The sequence below is a fragment of the Scatophagus argus genome, chromosome 7 (assembly GCF_020382885.2).
Source record: "Scatophagus argus isolate fScaArg1 chromosome 7, fScaArg1.pri, whole genome shotgun sequence".
NCBI classification, from domain to species: domain Eukaryota; kingdom Metazoa; phylum Chordata; class Actinopteri; family Scatophagidae; genus Scatophagus; species Scatophagus argus.
In genome coordinates this window covers 8,487,665-8,509,421 of record NC_058499.1, presented here as the reverse complement: position 1 = coordinate 8,509,421, position 21,757 = coordinate 8,487,665, and the positions used below count along the sequence as shown (strand labels likewise).

Here is a 21,757-nt window from a genome sequence, read left to right as displayed (position 1 = left end):
TTACTCAAAGTACTTATTCTTTTTCCCCAGAGAAAGCAGCTCCCAAGAAGAGGAGGAAAGTCTTCTGCCAAATCACCCAGCACTTGCTGGAGAACCACGAGATGTGGAAGAAGGTGATCGCGGAGGAGGCCCAGAAACAGGGCCAAGGAGCGGAGTCTGTCCATTTAAACAATGTAGCTGAGCCAATCCTGGCTATTCATGAGGAGGAAGAGGAGCCAGGCAGCAGAGAGGAGCTGGTAGAAGGAGAGGATCCAGAGGAAGGAGTGGAGGACCCGGAGTGGCCAGTGTCTCCGCAGGAAGACTCTAAACCTCCAGAGGGACTAGCGGAGGGCGACCCACAGTGAAACAGCCCTTGGGAAATATGGAGTTGGACAAGGAAAGGACGTGAAGAAGTACTTCTTGTTTTCTTATCCTGTCAACTGACTCCTGTTTTTGCCAGCACATCACTTAGACACAACACTGTAGATGTTTGGGAAATGTGTGCCTATACAGAAAAAAAAGAAAAACAGGGTGGGAAAAAATGTGCTTTACCCCTTTTATCTGAATATCTGGTTTCACCAAACATTTAAAGGAGCTTTCCATATTGCAATACAGGATTATTTGTGTACTTTGGGATACAGACTCTTTTGCTACTGTCAAGAGAAGAGGAAGACTGGTTGCACAGACCTCAAGCCAGTGTGGTAACACGGGACTGCAGACATTTCCTGCCAATTTCTACATAATTATTTTCTGAATACAGTTATATATATATAGACATCACAGTTGCTTGTGCTTGTGTTTGAGTTTTAGCGTTGTCAGATTTTTTGAGGTCTCACGTGAACCATAATATGTTTTTTTTTTCTTTTATAAAGGGAGTCAATCAAATAAGGAAGATTGACATGTTTCTTCCTTTCAGCGTCTGCCAAAATTTCCCACAGACTTACAAAAGCAAATAATTATACATTTTATCTTTCACATTTGTAGCCAAATTAAGTACTTTATACCATTAGGTGTAACCATATTAGTAGGAGGGAAGCTTGAGAACACTTGTGTGTGTGTGTGTGTGTGTGTGGGTGGGTGTTTCATAGATGTCTTCAGCAGATTACCTGTTATTTGTACCATCTCTGGTCTCCGGTCCCGAGGTAAATACAGTGTTCATTAAAGGGTTCCACATGTTGCAGCGTCCAGAGGCCTGCACTTAGGAGGACAGATATTGGAAATGAATCTGTGCTGAACAAAAGAAAAACCAAACAAGGAAACCAGTACACAATACATACACCAACGCTACCAAAGTAAGATGTTATGAAGAATCAGAAAGCTTAATCTATCAACCAGAAATCCCAAAGAAGAATCAAATATAGGGTCCTTCAGAGTTCTTTGACATCGACTAACCAACACAGCATCCCCTGTTTCTTTCTATCAAATGTTTGCTCTCTGACTACGTGTTTGCGCTCAGTGTTCTGTATTATACTCTTCACATACTGGTCGTCGTTGTGTAAAAACCCTCAAATGATGCTGACCTTTAACCCTCAGGACAATATCAACTTGAAATTCAAAGTAAACATCTGCATCACTTGTGAGGACACTAAGTTAGACATTTGCAGGTATAGTAAGCTAGATTAGAATATGCTCATGAAGACTTAGATTTGAGCTGAAGTTACAAAACCTCAATTCTCTGCTCTCACTATTATAACATCTTTACAGATAAACACCAGGAAGTTCTTCTCCTGATCCCTCACGGAGACGTCCACATTCGTTCTCTCAGAGTTTAGGATCTCCAGAGTGTATCAGTTCTTCTGCAAGTCCAACCTGATAAATTACAACTGTTGCTGTGATGATACACAGGGAAATAAGTTTGGCAAACTGAGAAAGGAATGTTTTTTTTTTTCACTCAGAAAATGTAGTTTGAGATTCTAGTCAAGGTTGATTAAAGAGTGAGCCATGCTGGCAAGGTTTCAACACTCAATATGTAAGGTGGCCTGTCCTTCACTCAGAATATTCACACCAGTGCTGCAAGGTAAATTTACTACTGTAGTTGTTGGATGCCAGTAGAAAACATTGTTCTTTCTTAAATGAAAGGATGTTCAGTGGAACCGAATTAGTTAAATAGAATTTCTCACCACTCAATTTTCTGTCAAATTGCACTCAGTCCATGTGAATATTGCACCACGTTGCACCACATTCCCCCTAAACTTTTGCGCACCATCACTTTTTGTTTTTTAGTGGAAAATAACTTCGTGATTATACTCACACCTATACTGCAGCTCTTTGGGTCACTTTTATCTTATTACTGCACCATCACTGTGAAAATTAAAAAACAACAAAAAACATTGAACTTGTTAGTTTTGATTATCGTCACAGCAGACATTTAATTGTTGAAATCGACAAAGCTGAGTTTCCTACTGATATAAAAAGCATTGTTTCCAAAACATGGCTTGCCAATGGAATTTCACATAATAGCATTACTGCACATAACATGATAATAGGGTTAAAGTCAGTGGACTTGAAGTCACATGAGAGGCCCCCTACACTCAGCTGAGAGACAGTCATGAGGTAAACAATATATCCAACTGCACAGTAGTTTAAGTATAACGCAAAGTCCCCCACTGGTGATGAATACGACGCTCTGCTTGAATAATTCACATTAACATCGAGAAAGTGTTGGGGGACCGTAAGGACATCTTCATTCGAATAAGTTAAGTGCTCTACGCTGAGTTTGCGGGTCAACTTTCTGTCACATGCGAGTGCAGTGAGGCAATGAATTATCCACTGCTATTCTTTGCCAAGTTCTCATGACCTACATGCACATCCGACTCGCTGGTATCTCATCTCACTGTTCTCTTCTGTAATCTAATTTCTGTAGACTGAGCAGCACATGTCAGCGTGTTAGGATACGATAGAGCAATTGTAAGATATAGGTGTAGAACATCATGTCCTCATATCCTTGCAGTTCTGTTACCAAATTTAATGTTCCTAGCTGTGGTGAATAGCCCTCTACATCCGCAACGGTCTGTTTACTGCCTCTCTGACTCTGTTACAGTGTTGGGGGGAGAGGAGGGGGGGATTACTGCAGCTCATGCTACACAAGTACCCACACAGGATAATTGGTTGACCCACTGATTAGAAAGGCATTAGACAGAGAAAGGGTTTAGCCCAAACCCTATTTTAGGCCAAACTTGTTAGAAGCCACTGGATCAGAACAACTTTTTTGGCCTCTGAAGTTCATGCGTTGCATCACTCATTGTATGTTGTATACAGCATGCTTGCTGGCCCCCGATGAGATGAGCTACAACCATTACAGTCACAATGGATACATTTTATTCAGCTTCTGAAAAACCTATGCTATATAGACAAGCTATTCAATGCAACACAGGCATCTAAACTAAAAAAAGGTGCAGTTCATCGTCGTCGTCATCAGTATCGTTCATTGGGTGTGACTTCCACTTTTTTTTTAAAAAAAGCTTCCAACTTTTCAAAGCTTCTGCTTCACAAATAGTATAAATACAGTATACAGTCTGTGTGTGTGTGTGTGTGTGTGTGAGAGAGAGAGAGAGAGAGAGAGAAAGAGTTCAAGCAAGAGAGTGTGTGCTTGTGTCTATTTGAATTCTTCCATCAGCCTCTCTATTGTGATTCTGTCCTGTATTTGGCTAACTTTTACAGTTTAGTAGAGGGAGGCGCTACTTCCTGTCACAAGCAGGAGCAGTGAAATAATGAGGGATGAAATGATGCAGTAAGTAGTTCTGTGATTCTTCTCAGATGAAATTGTTATTCTCAGAAGGTCCTATAGCATATTTCTCCTTGCGCTTCCTCTTTGATCTGCCACCTACTTAGCCTGCAGATCCTCGCCGGCTGCAGCAGTGAAGCGTTCATCACACAACGTCTCTCATCTTTAAAGAAGATGCGATTCTGTTCACCATGTCAGTTTGTTGTTTTGTTGTGTTTTTTTTTATTTAGTCACATCAGTTTTAACTCAATACTTCCATTTGAACTGATTGTACATCAGTTCTGTGTATTTTTCACATCTTAATTGGTTTTATTTGTCATACTTATTCACACATGTAGCATAATTGTAACCGTGTGAACCAAACTAGCTTTACAATTATGTAAAAAAGAAAGAGAAAAACAAACAAACAAAACAAACAAAAAAACAAAAAAACAAAACCGAGATGAGTATTTTTATATAGTTGACACATGATTAACTTCTCACTGGTACCTTGCACTTACCACATGTACTAATACTTAATACACAAGAACGAATATGTCCAAATACACAGTATTTGTGAAAGTAAAATAATTAATTTTCTTGCAGGTTGATGCTCCATTTTGTACAATAGACATATATGCTGTACAGTAAAGAAATTTTAAAACTACAAAAACTCTTTTAGATATACATTATTTATTTTTACCATTTTGTAATTTAGACACTATACTGTAGCTTCAATATTGCCAGACTTACTGGAAGTGCCTATATTGGTATTATGTATCATACAGTGAATATATTTGAAGATCATTAGAAGTTGTCACAAACTGAACCATGTGGATGTTGTAATGTGAATACAATGAATTACAAGACTATAATTTCTGTGGTTTTCTCTCTTGTGCTTATTTTTAATCTTTTTGTTTACATTCAGGATTAGCTTAATATTAAAATTCCTTTCCCTGTTTTTTTTTTTTTTTAGTCTTATTTAAGTGCAGTTCTCAAATATTTGACAATGTTTCATCAAGTTTCTCTCTGAGCGCAAACTATGTCTGTTCATTTATTCATAATGTTCATATTTCACTCAGATAGAAAAGAACATGTTTTAACAATTGCATGGAAGTATTAATAACATAAACAGAATAATTCTGTCTTTAGAGTGAAGCTACAGGACAGCAAAGTTAACAGACAGCCAGTTATAGCAGATCACAGTTTAACAGATCAAGACTTGGAAAGACCCCCTGTCAAAAGGTAAGGACTGTAAACTCATATACTGGATGTAAAGCTTTGTTTTCATCAACTCATCAACTCAGTTTCCAGACTTGCTGCAATTTACCAAAGTATTTTCTGGGAAATATATATATATATATATATGGCACTGATTAAAAAAATACTACTGAAGTGAGTAAACAGTAGTAAACCGTTTTAAATCACATGTTATTACTGCTGGTATCTCCTCTTTGTGAAAGTCTTCACTTTGAGGACAATTTGTCAGTAACGTAATAAAGTGCTCTAATATCGACACTTCACAGCCGCTGCTAAAGTGGATAGCTGTTTAGTATTAGTTTCGTAAGTGTTTATGCAGAGACAGATAAAACACTTGAGTGTAATCTTGGTTAAGGAATATTTGTGATGGAAACCTGCAGCTGCATTTGCTCACCATTCAGATCTGTCAGTGTGTGACTGTTTCATAAATATTTGAACTATCTGCCTTAATGCCAGAATCAATTACAGTTTTCTCCGGGACTTTACACTATTCATCAGTTTTTAATTTCCACGTCATCTGAGACATGAAGGGCGACATTTAGAGGAAACCTCGCTAACACTGTCTGACTGCAATGATATGAAATTAATGTAAAATGTTCTCCATCCACAGCAAGTACAGCTGCACTTGTATTCTCACAGTGGGGCCCTCTAGATTTGACCAAAAAAAAAAAAATGCAATTAACATTATTTAATATATTTTTTTCACTGGGAACATTTTGGATCTCTGATATTTTTATACTTTTATCGAGACTGCATGATTACATTCTTTATATCTGCATTCTTTCCTGCTTTGTGCTGGAAGTAGATGCTGTACGAAGTAGTCTGTCTTTCTATCTATCTATCTATCGAAGTCGGTCTTATCTTTCAAGGCAGATATGGCAGTGTGACATTTAGGCTCTGGACGACATGATAATATACATCACGAAAGCATTGTCTACCATCAGAGATTTTATCATATTGTTGGCAAGGTAGCTATCATTTTAATAAACTGGGTGCATTGGATTAGACCAGGCAATTCTGAAGAGAGGACCGTTTTATGCAAATTTTTAATATGGAATGAAACACTTTCGTTATTGTTATTTAATTTGCTAGATTTCTCAAATTACTTTAATGGAAAACGTATTAGATTTTATATTACCATCTCTTAATCACGATATATGAATTTAAATTTGCCCAGAGACACATGAGGACAGCAGCCAGTCGGCCTGCCTCCGTGGCACCAGCTCAAGTATTAGACTGCAGTAGATTCATAGTGGTTTTAAAATGTAAGCAAAAACATCATATTTGCTCATCAGGAGTGCAGTGCGAACACAATAAGATAAATTAATATATAGAGCAATATTCTGCATCTCATTTTGGATGCTTCAGAGTTATGTCAACTGTACCACCGGAGAGACTAAGAGAGCTGTGGACATGCTCATAGCAAGTGTGTCTGCTTTGTGTACACCAGTTATCCCCATAGCAACAGAGAAACTTGAGAAATGAGGTCTGACCACCTGGTGTGTCGGTAGGCTCAACAGGGGAAGTGTGACCTTATCTAACGATGCATTTTTATGAGGGGGGCTGAGCGTGAAAGGTGCATCAGTATATAACCTCTTGTTATACTAAACGCCTTTTAAGTCCTTCTTTAATGCGCCTTTGGGGGTGAATCAAGGGCAATTTGGAATCAAATACAATAATCCATTTTAACAGCACCAGCAGTCTAAAATTTATCATTTCGCTTCTGACTGTAATGCATCATTTCACTTATCAGCTTCTTTCCATTACTGTCCTGGGTCAAAACAGTTATTCAGTGAATAGTCTAATTAGTTTCAAATCACAGAGCTGAACTTTATTTATTTTCAGTCTTTGCTATTGTGTGTGATTCTGTTTTTTTGGTGACTCATCACCCCACTGCTGTTAGGTGGTATTAGTTCAGTCAAACAACATCTGCATTGTTTAGAATAACTGACCTGCTCAAGGCTCCTGATGGGAGACAATTAAGGGTGTTAATTTAATTTACTTCCAGCTTAAAGGCCCTGAGGCTCTGCCTGTGTGTGCTGGAGGAACGAAGCTGCCAGTGAAGGACCTTGTCCACACCTTCTCTATCAGGATTCTATTCTCCCGGTTTACATGTGCTTTGGTTTTCCTTGGTATTATTTTCATTATCTGAGCCATCCTGATCAGCTGTAAACATAAGGGATACACTGCAGGAGGCGTGCATGCTGATATTTGCAACATGCGATTTCAATGCCACACCGCTGCAGGTTTTAATAGATTAATTATTAGCCTTTAGCGGGTTTACCGGCACACTGCAGATGTTTGCATCGACGTGCCGTCAGAGCTCAGCGAGAAGGTGGGCTAATTTCACGGCGTGGAGTTTTCGCAGCTTTTTTGGCGCATCACGTGTGCCTGGCTGTGAACGCGGTGCTCAGTATCCACCCTGTGGCTCCCCGCCTCCTCCGAGGAGCGTGTACAGTATGAGCAAGTGACTTGATTAGAGGAAGGTCGATTTATGTGCGAAACAGCAGTATTCATCCTGCCTCACATTGTATTTCAAGAAGTTAAGAGACGTCGTGAAGGGGAAAAAAGGTCGGAGCTCCGAGTTGGGTAAGTATCTTGATGTTATTATTATTATCGTTGTTATTGTTGTTGTTGTTAGTGAAGATTAGTTCTCATCGAAGAATTACGCTTGACATTTTGGTTATTTTATCCAGACTGGACTTTGAGTGGATTTGTAGCGATGTTATTTCACATAATTGGAAATGTAGACTGAAAATATTCCAGCGTCAACTCTGCGTCAACAAACACAGCTGTCTGTAGAAACAGCGGATTATCTGGTTACTCACAGTGCATTGATTTGGCTAATTAAGCCGTGTGCTTCTGGCATCGTACGACCATTAATTCAACGGGGTTGACGTGGCTGTTGCTTATTATAGGATAGATTTGCTAAAAGTCCATGTTGCTTCAAATGTGTCTTTGAACGCCGCACAAGTTTACTTAATGCCTCTTGGTGTGCTAAACATCTGAGTTTGCTTGACGTTAACCTAATCAACAGTGCGCTCCTCTAAAGTGATTTGATTTTCCTTGATGCAACTCTGCGATTTTGATTGCAAAGGCCATTCATTACAGTAGCCAAGCACTTGTGGTTTACTGTCAAGAAGCCTGATCAGGAAGCCAGTTTCTTCAATTAAAGGGCAACCAATCTCCTTTTATAATTACATCAGATTATTTAAGCATGTAGTGCCCTGTCGATTTAAACATATAGGGCATTTTATGTGAGAGTATAAACCTATTTGTAAAGGGCGTGACTTGACTCACTTTCAAGAAACTCTACAATTCTGCATCCCTTTAATGAAATCCCTTTAAAAGCCTATTTTGGAACAAACCCCTTGGTCAGATACAAGCTTCAAGAAAAGCTGGTGAAAGTATTATGTGAAATACTTGTGGCACACTGTTTAGAAGAGTATTAACAGAAGTAAAGTGATCGCTGACTTATCATTACACGATGATAAGAAAGTGCGTCCCTAATTGGTCAACCAGTTTTCTAAAAACTAGCTTCTTTCATGCATAAAAGAGAAACACTGAGACTTTAATTGTTTACAGGTTTGTTGTGCCGAAATCCTCTATGCTCTACCGAATGTCTGTGAAGGTTAGACGAGCACAACAGCCCTTATATCATCAGGCACGGCTACATTTTTCTTGCAGAGTTCAAAGCCGTGTGTGTGTGTGTGTGTGTGTGTGTGTGTGTGTGTGTGTGTGTGTGTGTGTGTGTGTGTGTGTGTGTGTAGCTTGGTGCATGAAGGAGGGATCCATTGGGAGTTGTCATGTCACTGAATATGCAGTCTGCCTTTTTAACAGCGCCACAGCTCTGCTCTTTGCATTTCTCTGTTCCCTCTGATCCCGTATCCATCATCTCTCTCTTCAGCATGCACCAGGCTGAACAGACGCAGTGCAAATATCAGTTATCGTCTGGTTACTTAAACAGCTCCCTTTTCTTGGTCACACTCATTGGCTTTCTAGTTTGCTTTACAGTAGGGACTGACTGAACGTTTTTGGTTTTTCTTTTCAGGGAGATACAGTACAGATTACTAGAAATCAAGGAAACCAATAACTGATATTTGGAACCAATACATGCTTGCAGTAAAACAAAACCATTTTTACTGTCAAAATTTAAATTAAACCATTATGGGACTTAATTGAAATATGCTCCTGAAGCCTGTTTGCTGTCACAGTGGTCGTCAGATCATATTTGGATGGGGTTTTTTTGAATCCTAAATGGGACATTACTATAGCATAGAAAGTCCAGTGGCAGCATCTGGAGCAAACCTGGTTGACTTATGAAAACACTGCGTCTTTGTCACTTGGATTCTCCGGTGTGTCCCAAGAGGACAAAATAAATAAATAAATAAATAAATTTAATTCAAGGAAACTGCAGTCTCGTCCACTGCAACGATGTCCTTCTTTAAAGTCCATTTATAGCTGACAGTCTTACCAACATAGTGAGAAGACGAGATGAATTTCTCTGCGACGTGTGGTGCAACATCAAACTGGGAGGTCATCGTGTTGTAGAAATCTTTGTAGCCGACCTCTTCTATTCCCAAACATCTTGCCTCCATCACTCACTGAAGAGTAGACCGCCAACCCTTTTTTAAATCATTTTCATTGATCCTCCGTTATGTTTGTCCCACATTAAGTCCTGGTAAATCCACTCTTCAAGCCTCGTCTCCAGGGCTCCAAGCTAACTTTGTTTCTCCCACTTCCAGCTCTGCTCGTCAGCTAACAGCAGCTCGCTCTACAGTTTTTTTCCTGGTGCCTGATTCGTCTCGGTCATATCAAAGTGTGTTTCCTCTGAAGGCCTGAAGTACCGTCTGCAGTGGAGTTCTCTCCTGAATTTTCCTCTGTATACGATACTTCAAAATTCTCTCTTTGAATTTAAAATCAAATCTGTGACAGGTGTGAATAGATGTCACTGTTGGACTTGATGGAAGGCACTGTGATGGAGCTAGGCTCGCTCTTTATTCTTCTGTACAGTTTTAAAGCAAGGTCATACACATCTTGGACATACAGTGTCTGTTGTGAATGCCTCTGTGTTGTTTAACCTTACTTAAATCTGAGGAAGTACTTGTTTTTGACAAAGACGTGTCTGACAGATCTTTAACTCTTGATTCTTCTAGCAGGTGTGAGTGAAGACATCGTAGTATAACAAAACTGCTCAGAAAAGGTACCGTACAAGGCGGCCATGAAAAAGATGGACAACACAGCCAAAGGCAGCTGGACCCTGGACAACAAGCCTACCTCCTCTGCAGTGAAGAACTCCTGCCACCCCAATCTGAAGGTACTGAACATCAATTAAAAAGGGGGGCTGGGCATGAGGGGACTAAATGAGTAACAGACTAAAGGGGACTGCGTTCTCTAACATGTTTTAAATGTTTCAGCCTAAGGGTCCGTATGTCCCACTGCCTGGCTCAGAGAGGAAACAAAAACATCTCAATTACTGGGATCACATATACACTATATACAGAAAAGTAGCCAGACACATCTCTTTATGCAGCTGTTTTTCAGGGGTTGGTCTTGGCCTCTTACTTCCAGTGAAGGGAAATATTAATGCTTCATCACACCAAGACATTTTGGACATTTTGCTATGCTTCCAACTTTGTGGTAACAGTTTGAGGAAGGCTCTTTTCTATTCCAGCATGACTGTTACCCAGTGCACGAAGCAAAGCTCCATAAAGACATGGTTGGATGAGTTTGGTGTGGAAGAACTTGACTGGCCCACACAGAGCCCTGACCTCAACCCCATCCAACACCTTTGGGATCAACTGCAACGGAGATTGTGAGCCAGGCCTTTTGGTCCAACATCAGTGCCTGACCTGATGGTCACCCTGTTAGTGTAATCATTAGGTGCCCCAGTACTTCTGTCTATATAGTGCATATCAGAAAGAGAGACATAGTGCATATGATGGTGATTGCACTCTCTTGCGTCTAAATGCTACTGGCGTCTCTGTGGTACCATGAAGTTATTTAAAAGGCACATTTTTTTATGGATGACTTGCAGTATAAAGCCCCTTCTGAAGTGTCTTCTGTGTATGTTGACATAAATCCACGACCCACTGAAAGCACGGAGTTGAGTGTGCTGCGTGTTTCTGGTGGGCCCAGCTGATGACCATGAAAGGTGCTAAGTGCAGCAGCTCTCAATGCCCTTTGGACTGGGTATTAAGTCGCTGTGAAAAATTCCTTAGACAAAGTTTGTGCTTCTCTAAAATAGGTCAGAATGAAGGGTCTGTACCTCTTTATTGGATTAAGAAGCACATTGGACAATAATTAAAAAGCTGCTTAGTGAAATACTTTGACAACTGCAAGCAACAATAATAAGGAATTCCAGTCATGCAGCTTTTTTGTCCATGTGTGTTTTCCTTCTCTGTGTGATAATCCCACAATGAACTTTGCAGTGTGGTGTTTTTGAGACAACATGCGCTTGTTCATCCACAGAAAGGGTTTTTGTAGTGCCTTGTTTATCCCACATTAGGATTGTTCTACATACTGTAAGTGTGTTCTGTAAATATTGTGAGCTTAAGTTAGTGACATACCACTTTTAGGATGGTTGAAAGCGTAGATAACCAGGCAAGAGTGATGCTCATAGAACCAATAAAGCATAAAATACATAAAACGATGTTAAAAGTAGGTTTTAAGAAAGGATCTCAAATGATTTTCTTTACGCATTTCATCATTCTATGTTTCATAAAGCTGCATAGGTACATTTGAATTATGACATCTGGCAAAATGCAGATGCCATTGTGCGTTTTTAAGGTTTCTAGATCCACAACTAAATATTATTAATGCGGTCATGTGAGAACCATCGTGCAGCAGCATTCTTACTCAAGAATAATATCCACTTATATTGTGTGAGATGAATGGTAATTTTGCACTTGACATTAGAGCAAAGCCGGTACAATATTGAGAGATGAATTACTCAGCTGCAGACCACCCAGGTGGCTGCCATAGCCCTCCTGGTTCCTCTAAGCTCTGCTGGGGGACTCAGAGGGGTGTGATAAACTGCCCTCCAGGGCTGCCTGACAGTGGAGAAAATGTGTTTAAGCCCCTCTAGGGTATCCTTTCTGCAGAGGAAATGTGGTTCAGTGCTATATAGGCTGCCATACATGCTAGAAAATTAGCAGGCCTCTAAATGTTTAAATAGTTAAAAGTTCCTCTTGTGTTTTTATTACAGAGGTGTAGTTTTTTTTGTTGTTGTTGTTGTTTTCTCTGCCAAATCCTCACAGATCTGAGAATCTTTTTTTTCTCTTCTTGCTTTGCCAAACCATGTTTTTATATTAGACTATTACACAGTATCTCTGGAAACTCAAAAACTACTTCTCTGTTTTGAAGCTTCCTGTTCTGCTGTAATGGCCTTACAAAATGGTCAAAATGGCCTTGCACTTCACGTAACTGAAATTTTGAGAGAACTGCAGAGGTGTTAATTCGGCTGACTAGTTATAAACCTTTAGTTTTATAACTAGTCAAGAGTCAACATGAACTTCTAATTCATTCAAGTCACATCTATAATGTTTTATGACTGTTGATATAGTGCATCAGAAAGCATTATGTGTATTTATGAATGTCATAAAAGCCCCCATAACAATAGATGTGGTCTTTATAGAAAGGATAGATTCTTTCATTTTTTTAAAACAGCTTTTTTGATATTTTGGTAAACCAGTCTTTGAAACAGGTTCCTAATAATACCACGATAAAAGTGGTTTGTGAATTCTGAGCTGCTTTCAAATGCACACATGCATGTGTTTGTTGATCAGGGACACGTGTGTCTCTTCTGAGATCGGGTTATTTTCATCTCTAAGAGTGCTGGCTGTGGTTAGCCCTCACCTGGTTCCAGTAATGCTGCACGTCAGTTGATCTGTCAGGTCATAGCACGATGGATGTGTCTGTGTCCTAGTAGGATTGGCTTCTCTATAAAACTTGCCTTGCCTTGCCTCTAATCCTCCCTTTGTTGCTGACTGTCAGTGTCCACAGGCGGCCTAGCAGAAGGGCGAGGGAGCTCAATACACTCTCTGGCCCAGACTTACAAAGATGCATCTGCTCTGCAAATTCAAGTCATACGTGCAGAAACACACTCAAAGAAATATACGTCACAAGCTCTAGTGCTACGTTGTGTGACGTTTTCCTTCCCTGCTTTGTTTTAGGTGCTAAATGTTCTCGTTTCAGTCCAGCCTCTAAAATCTGACTTTGGTACTTATCATGTTTCTTTATCATTGTGGCCCCTCTGCTGAGTATGAGTTTTAAAGATGAATGTTTAAACTACAGTGCCACTAATATTATCTCTGGTAATATTAATTATATGATTAAAAAACAGTAATAGTAAATCAGAATCAGAATCAGAATTCCTTTATTAATCCCTGGAGGGAAATTCTTGAAAAAAGCAGGTTGATATAATCTTTTGACATTAAAATGTACACGAGAAGCACTTTGGGACCCCTTTGACACATTGTTCTGTCTTCTTTTTCTTTGTCTCCATAGTTGTTCCTTGCAGCCTTGTCCTTTGCCTACTTTGCCAAGGCTTTATCTGGCAGCTACATGAAGAGCACAATTACACAACTAGAGAGGCGATTTGACATCCCCAGTTATCTGATTGGCATCATAGACGGGAGCTTTGAAATAGGTGGGTTTCTCATTTCCATTTTGTTTGTGTATTTTTCTCTTTAGTGGCTATTCGTGCACATGTTTTGAAGCATTCAGATGCTAATGCAAGTAAGCCAGGAATATGTTCTCAGCATGTCATCAAGCTTGGCAGTATAGCATGTATACGTCCCCTTAAATAGTCACCAGTTGCATACCTAATTGACTATTAATGAATGAAAAGTCTTTTGAAGCTACAGTGTGTAGGCTTGGAGTAGGGGGGTTTGTAAAGGTTTGTGCAGTTGCACAACAGGCTGAGTAGTGAATATGTAATACTGCAAGCTGATACTGTAAATGGCAAACACAGATAGGAGTCATGAGACGCATTTGGTCCTTTCGTTTTTTGAAAACGCAGCTTTCAGTGACCAAAATGCTGCGAGACATGAGACATGTGTCTCAGTGCCCCTTAGCCCTGTCGATGTAATTTTTCAGAATGAACTTTAAAAGACAAATAATGTATTTGCGTATCTCTCGCTTCTGATTTAAAAGACAAAGACCCTTTAGTGTATATAAACAAAACTTTGTAGTCTCCTAAGTGAAATTTCAACAGTAGGTCTCATATTTAATGTATTGGACTCATCTCCGTCTGCTTTACTGGTTGTCCCATCCTGTAGGGAATTTGCTGGTGATTGCCTTTGTGAGCTATTTTGGTGCCAAACTCCATCGACCCAAGATCATAGCAATCGGGTGCATATTGATGTCTTTTGGGACCTTTTTGATCGCCATGCCTCATTTCATCATTGGCCGGTAGGCAAAATATCACGTCTGTATGCATTGCAGTTGACAAATTCCACTTGTGTATTTCTTTAAGTCCTCAGTCACTGTAAACACAATCTAGTGACAGTGTTCCTTGGAGTTTGCAAAATGTACTCTCTGATGTATGTATTGGTGCTTCACGTTGTGAATATCTAACGAGACCTGATGCTCTCTCCCTTCCCCTGTTTAACAGTCACATTGGTATTTTGTACGCAGCTATAAGATCGAAACATCAGTTAGATCTTCACTGAATTCAACCAATAACCTCTCTCCATGCCCAGAAAGCTCACCTGAGTCCACGAGGGCAGGTGACAGACCATCTATGCTTCCCTCTAGAGGTAAGATTAGGAGTACAATCGTTATTGTGTTTGGACAAAAAAACATACTGCTTATTTCTGTTTTACTTAGCGTCTACAGTAAAATGTAACATAGAAAGATAGGCAGGCAAGGATAAGGTTCATTGGGATTTTTTGTTATTGCTTTGTCAGGTTTTGAGGGTTTGAATTGACACTTCTTAACCCATTTTTCCTATTTTACTTTAAACTGTAGGCTGTGAGCGAGAGTCCAGTGTTTCGATGTGGATCTATGTGTTTCTGGGAAACGTCCTGCGTGGTATTGGAGAGACTCCTGTACAGCCTCTGGGAATCTCCTACATTGACGATTACGCACAGTCCGAGAATGCTGCCCTCTACATTGGTAATGCACCTCGCTCACTTACTCGGTATGGATTAAGGGCTCTTCATTTTAGTTGTCTTTAACACGGGAAGTGTATTTGTACAGGTGAATAAGGAGTTCTGTGTGAAACTAAAAACCAGTGCTGACTTTTTTTTAAAACTATCTTATTTTTATTTTTAAGATAACTTATTTCTTAGGAACCAAAACCACCTTGTTTGGCTTAGGAAATACAAATAGGATTGTTGCCTATGGTCACCTGAGTGCTCATGGCATCTGCCTAAATGAAAAGACCTTTCTTTGTTGTCTAGGATGTGTCCAAACCATATCAGTTATTGGTCCTGTTTTTGGGTACCTGCTGGGGTCACTGTGTGCCAAAATCTACGTTGACATTGGCTATGTGGACATGGGTGAGTAAGCTGTCATCCGACTGCTTAACAAGAGGAAATGGATTTGGGGAGAATAAATCCCTACAGAATAATGTGACTGGGAAGCAAGCACTTTGAAACTGACACTCTATATAAATTGTACACTATAATAAATGAGAAGCAAAGAAAACAAAATGTAGACAGACACTGTCCTGATGGTTCATATCTCTTCGCAGAGACAGTAACTATCACCCCTGGTGATGCTCGCTGGGTGGGGGCGTGGTGGCTGGGCTACCTCATCGCTGGTACTATCACCCTCATGTCTGCTGTTCCTTTCTGGTTCCTGCCTAAATCACTGCCCATGCCTGTGGATAAACACGATACCAGCTGTACTCCCGAGCAAGCCAGGTTTATTAAAGACTCCCCAACACTGGAGCACAAGTTCAGACCTGAAGAGCCAGCTAATTTACATCAGATGGCCAAAGGTATGATTACATTTACACCACGTTTCCCATTGTACTTTATTGGAGTATTGGCATTGTAATCTGTATGGAATATAGAACATTTCTAACCTTTTCTTTTACTGCTTTCCTCTGAGCCTCTTTTGCACAAAAAACCTTCCTAAAGAGAACTTCTAAATCACAGAGTTCTCATATTTCAGTCACAACTGCAAGATGATATTATATCTTTATTTCCTCCTATGATCACAGATTTTCTTCAGATCCAAAACCATTTTTGTCAGCAGTTAATCCAGTTACACAGAAGTTGTGCCATTTTAAACATGTTTTGATTCTAGCTTTGAACATCATATTATGAATGCAATAGTAACCTGTAAATTTTGATGAAATGCTCAGGTGTGTTGCAAGAGGCAACATCTTCATTTAAAGTTGTATTCATGCATTTCCCCACTCAGAGTTTGTGCCAACATTGAAAAATCTCCTTGGAAATCCTGTGTACATCATCTACTTAAGTGTAACCATCATTCAGTTCAATTCTCTCATCGGGATGGTCACCTACAAACCCAAATACATCGAGCAACACTATGGCCAGTCGGCATCAAAAGCCAATTTCCTCATGGGTAAGTGTAAGAGTATTTTGATAATTCATAATGTTTACTGTGTTTGGATGATTTTTGTCTGGTCATTTTATCTTCGTAGATGAGTTGCAAGCTTGTTCAAAACCTGTCTTGTCTGACTAAGAGGAAAGTATTTAAGGATGCAAAGTGATGTGAGCTGGATGGTCATCATAAGTGTTTCATGAGCCAGCTTTGATGAATTTTTTATGCTTTAACTCCCACATCCCCCCTTAAGTAAAGACTGCAGCTTCAAAATGACAACAAGGTTTACCACAACTGCTGGACATTCTGAAATGACAAAAAAAAATATATAAAAAATGCTCAGAATCAAGAGTCCAACTGTTAGGTCAATCTGATGAAATTTGAGATGGTGTAAAAGCAAAAGCAGATCTTTTTGAAGTCACATAACTGAACAAGCAAAGAGGGTGTTGGATGTTGAGAAATGCATTCCATATCCCCCCAACCATCAAAAGTCATTTTTATCTTTCACAACATGACTTCAGTTCACTTTACATGAAATATGAATGAAAGCATTCTGACTTGGATCCCTTTCGGGGAACGGTGTTGCTGTCTGATGTTGCTGCTCACATTGTTTCCTGATCCTCTATCCCTTTAAGAATCTGTTGTATTGTGTGGTTTGACTAGGCATGATCAACATCCCGGCTGTGGCCCTAGGGATGTTCTCTGGAGGGGTTGTCATGAAGAAGTACAAGCTGGGTATCATGGGAGCAGCTAAATTTGCTTTTGGGACCTCCCTGCTGGGTTACTTCCTGTCGCTCTTTTTCTTAGCCATGGGCTGTGAGAACTCCAAGGTGGCAGGCATTACAGTTTCCTATACTGGGTATGTATTGTCTGGATGCATTTCCCTGATGTCTTGGTGGATTATTCAATATTCAGAAGGAGAAGCTAGGGTGAGGCAAATTCTGCAATCATTACAGCTAACGCATTTCCCAGGCTTCCTTTTTTCTGTAGCCTTTCTTTGTTTCTGTTTTCATATTCAGTGCACAGTAATGGCTGTGGCTTCGTATTTGATCAATTTTTCATATGAGCTGTCAATAATATATACATTTTCTTCGTGTTGTCTCATGCAGAGTGGAAGGCTTGTCTCATCAGGAACCGTCTCTCTTCTCTGACTGTAATTCGGGTTGCTTGTGCTCCAGGAGGGAGTGGGATCCAGTTTGTGGGGCGAACGGGATCACCTATGTGTCCCCCTGCTTGGCTGGATGCATCTCCTCCACCGGCTCTGGCAGGAATACGGTCAGACGCACACTCATAATTGTCAATGTATCTGTCAGCTAGTGAATACAGCATAATACTACAGTAATTACTGTGTCGAATTCACGTCGTGCAGAAGTTTCTTATATCACTGATTCCTACAGAGTAGCAAATGACATTTTGTTTTTAATTGCATGACTATTTACCTACAGGACCAGTGTTTCCTGCTGTGCTGCAGCTCAGTCTGTCAACTTAGGTTTTTTTCTTTCTTTCTTTGTTAGGTGTTTGACAATTGCAGGTGTGTAGCGCTGGCTGACACACACCATGGCAACCTGACGGCCACTCTGGGCCAGTGTCCACGCAGGGACAGCTGTGACAGAATCTTCCCTTATTTCCTGGCTCTGTCCGTCCTCAGCTCCTTCATCATCTCTCTTGGGGGGACACCAGGCTTCGTGCTGCTTGTCAGGTCTGACAATAACCCCCATCACAATCTCACACGCAGGCAATACAGTATCTTGTCATTCTTGAACATGCTACACTTCCTAATCAATTCCATATAATACAGTATCATCAGTGGGGAAGTGGGCAAATAACTAAAACTGTCAGAAATTAGATGTTCACATTAAAGCATCTTTTCAATGTCATGCTCAGTGTTTAAATGTAGAATCTCCTTTAATGCCACAGTCTTTTTTTTTTCAGGTGCATTAAGCCTGAGCTGAAATCTCTCGCTCTTGGAATTCACACATTGGCCACTCGAACCCTCGGTGAGAACCATATTTAGTATGCTGTACATTACTTTCCACTTAATGTGAGTGACGGGTACACAAAATTCTTGTAAGAGCTGATATTCACCATACTGTATGTTGGAGTGAGAATTACTAGAATGATATGTGTGTGTGTGTGTGTGTGTGTGTGTGTGCGTGGACACAAATCATTACTTGATGCTCATAATTAAATATTTCTAGAAATATAAAGGATCCAGTGTGAACATTTTTTGGGTACTGTGCAATACTATTATTGTAATCGTAGTAATACATAGACCAATAAAAATAATTATATTTTGTGTCCGATTATCTGAAAATTTCAAGCTATAGATGTTCTATCTTGAAGCAAACCTTTATCTGCCTCTTGTTTGAAGTGACAAGTTATTTTAAATTGCATGACAGCTGGAATACCTGCCCCTATATACTTCGGAGCCATAATTGACACAACATGCCTCAAATGGGCATACAAGATGTGCGGAGGAAGAGGAGCATGCAGACTATATAACACCTCAGCGTACAGGTAATTGGATCCGTGAGGCTTTTGTGAAAACGTCTTTATGTGTTATCTACTGGGATGTCTTTAAACTCTAGACTTTGCTTTGAAAAGAGACAAAATGTCTATAGGCGTGCTAGCTCCACTAGCATGTTATTGATATCTTTGGAGTCTTACCACTAGTGGTACAGAATTATAGTATGACACATTAGTTTGCTGCTATGGTGGTACTGGAGAGAAGACTGTGCCCTAATTCTGTGACTGCCACTCATGAAGGCTAACATAAACCACATAAACCTTCCCTTCTGACCCAAATGATTCAATACATTTGGTACTTAGTCTACAGTATTAATCAGCTAGCAGCCCTACATGTTATCCGAATAAGAGTGGAGGACGTAGGATCAACAGAGTAACTAAATTGTGTAAAATCCTGCTCATGTTGCAGTAACTTGTTTTCTTTGATGTAAATATTTCAGTGAAGCGCATGGGAGTGAAACGCTATTTGAACAACTGGTGATATGTCCGAATCCACTTAAAAGACTTGCATTCTGGCTTGTATTTGTGATTGAAAAAAACCTCAGACTGGAACTGTGAATAACTCTCAGGGATTTGGAGCTTGACTCTTTCCTAGTTTGTCCTGTAACATTATTGCTTTCTTTTTTTCTTCTTCTTCTTCTTCTTTTCTTTTTTTTGTCAGGATCGTGTACCTGGGTCTGACACTGGGCTTGAGGACAGTCTCCTTCTTCCTTTGTATTTCAGGCTTTGCTCTACTCAAAAGACATATTAAGAGGGAGGAGAAATATGCTCTGACCAATGGGAGCGTAGAGCTGGAGTCGCTAAGGAAAGAAGAGAACAGCTCCATACACTGTGAGCAGTTTTTGTCAGCCTCTGACTGCAATCCTGACAGAGAGACTCGTTTATGAGCCTCTGTTCGAACCTCTCCTCTTCTGACTCTGAGGTATAGAGGAACACACACACTGTGGACACTTTTCATAGCACACAGAGTATATATTTGTACAGGACTTGTGTAGACGTATCCAAAGCAAGAGTCATTTTAAAAGAAAAAACTAAATTTAATTTTAAAATTTGTGTTTGTTTGTTTGTTTGTTTGTGTTTTTCATGGATGGAAAACTTTTGTAGAAAAGGAGAATGTATTGTGCTGTATTTTCTATGTTGGTCTTCGTTTTTATGATTAAACTTGATAAAATTGATTTTTGAGTTGATATATGTTAAGGTGCCTGATTAAGATGGTCGAACGCCATCAAGCCAGTCTTGTCTTGGTGTTGTGTCGCTTTCAGTCCAGAAGAGGTATGTGCATCAAACAGGTCTGTTGTTATTTGTTTGTCACACTGGGTGACTCAGGTATGAATGTGGCTGCTGAAGCTGAAGCAAAGACAGTGTATCAACCTGGGAATAGTTGAGGTCAATGAGTAGATCAAACCTGGAAGCAACACAGGAACAGTCATCTGAATGATTATCTCCTTAACATGCAGAGGGAGGGAGAGGCCATTTCCTGTGCAGGTGTAAGAATTCAGTAACTATTTCATTTCACATTATACGGACAGTCGAACTCATCTCAGTCTTACTGTACTGTAGCAAGCTGACGATGCCATTTGTGAGGCTAAGATAGAGCTGTCAGACTTTTCAGTCGACATGGACGAGAAGCTGTAGAGGTGCCCACAACCATTTGGACGTTTGAACACCTGCAGTTCCATGATGATGATGCCAATGAGGATCATGTGACATGGTTGACAGCTCCAGTACAAGTGTGCGCGTGGACCTTCAGTGACTGTTTTGTCAGTTTGTCAGTCTCTCCTATGATTTTCAAAAATATGGGGATTTGCAGGATTGGCTTTTTAGTCATGATACGCTTAACTAGCACAATACGCACCCTAACGCCTCACAATACAGACTTTTAAAGCTGTACATGTTCACCAAAACTATTATATTTTGAAATTAGGCGTATTCTTGAACTTACCACATTTCCCTGGCTGTACACTGTGCCTCATTTTGAAGCTCGCTGCATTTTGTTTTCGACATCTGATGCTATTTTGTTTCATTGTGTTGCCAGCAGCTTTTCAGTTACTCCGTTATTGATTTCAGCGTGATAATGATGAGCACCCTATGTGGGGTTTTGTCTTTTTTTTTATTTTTCATGTTCTTTTTCATAAAGCCACCAACCAAACTGTAACAACAAATTACAAAATGTCAAGAACAGCGGGGCCAACTCAAAACCAGTTTTTCAATTTGTATTAATTGTGATTTGAAAGGTAGATCATAAAAATCCAGAAGGTTTAATAAAAAAAAATGATATTATTTGTAAGAATTTGAATCTCTGGAAGATGTTTTTAAAAACAAGGAAACAGCTTTCATCCAGATTAAAGGTTGAAATCCAAACAAATGTGACATGACTGTGTGACAGAAATTCGCTCAGTGTTGTCAAATCAGTTAATTAGAATACGTGACCACAATGAAAATGCAACAACTCAGTAGCATTTATGCACGAGTCTTGATGTGCTTAAAGGCACTATGGTGGTGCTCTGGTCTGTGCAAATCTTTCAGTGAATCAGTGCACAGTCTCTTTGCATTGCCATTGAGTTTAGCATTACATGTTAGCATTAGCAACAACCATGAGCCCCTGAGACAAAATTTCATTTCATTTGTGCGTTTTTAACCCTTTCAGTGTTTTCTTTCATCGTTGGGAAGCTTGATATGCTACTGTTTGATATTTTTAATCAGTTTTTTAAAAAATGTGCTTCTGTTCAAAGGAAAAAGAAAGTTGTAAAAGATAATACCAACACAGCC

At 39.8% G+C, this 21,757-nt stretch overlaps 2 protein-coding genes across 6 annotated transcripts in view; both read left to right on the top strand.

Annotated features, from left to right (window-relative positions):
- Positions 1-4,557, top strand: part of LOC124061601 (cGMP-inhibited 3',5'-cyclic phosphodiesterase A-like) — a 112,409-nt gene extending 107,852 nt beyond the window's left edge. For 3 of the 4 annotated variants that reach the window (XM_046393613.1, XM_046393612.1, XM_046393611.1), the window contains one exon: positions 31-4,557. In XM_046393613.1, the coding sequence (XP_046249569.1) occupies positions 31-344 (314 nt within the window). In that variant the 3' untranslated portion in view covers positions 345-4,557. The remainder of the gene's footprint in view (positions 1-30) is intronic. The other variant, XR_006843779.1, reaches the window with a different exon arrangement.
- A 2,706-nt stretch (positions 4,558-7,263) lies between these two features.
- LOC124062369 (solute carrier organic anion transporter family member 1C1-like) lies at positions 7,264-20,154 on the top strand. 2 transcript variants are annotated; one of them, XM_046395089.1, is made up of 15 exons: positions 7,264-7,531; positions 10,102-10,259; positions 13,451-13,592; positions 14,224-14,356; positions 14,582-14,703; positions 14,915-15,061; positions 15,349-15,447; positions 15,642-15,890; positions 16,319-16,483; positions 17,126-17,321; positions 17,572-17,737; positions 17,977-18,161; positions 18,395-18,459; positions 18,862-18,979; positions 19,650-20,154. In XM_046395089.1, the coding sequence occupies exons 2-15, from the start codon at positions 10,164-10,166 to the stop codon at positions 19,873-19,875; spliced, it is 2,109 nt and encodes a 702-aa protein (XP_046251045.1). In that variant the 5' UTR covers positions 7,264-7,531; positions 10,102-10,163; the 3' UTR covers positions 19,876-20,154. The 2 variants fall into 2 exon arrangements, with proteins under 2 accessions (XP_046251045.1, XP_046251044.1); XM_046395088.1 differs by having other exon boundaries at positions 10,099-10,259.
- The last annotated feature ends 1,603 nt before the right edge of the window (positions 20,155-21,757 follow it).

Bases quoted from the DNA above. Each gene is read 5' to 3' on its own strand.
- LOC124062369 (XM_046395089.1), top strand. From the start codon at position 10,164: ATGAAAAAGATGGACAACACAGCCAAAGGCAGCTGGACCCTGGACAAC. The intron at 13,593-14,223 runs GTGGGTTTCTCA...CCCATCCTGTAG, and splicing joins AGACGGGAGCTTTGAAATAG to GGAATTTGCTGGTGATTGCC. The intron at 16,484-17,125 runs GTAAGTGTAAGA...TGGTTTGACTAG, and splicing joins AAAAGCCAATTTCCTCATGG to GCATGATCAACATCCCGGCT.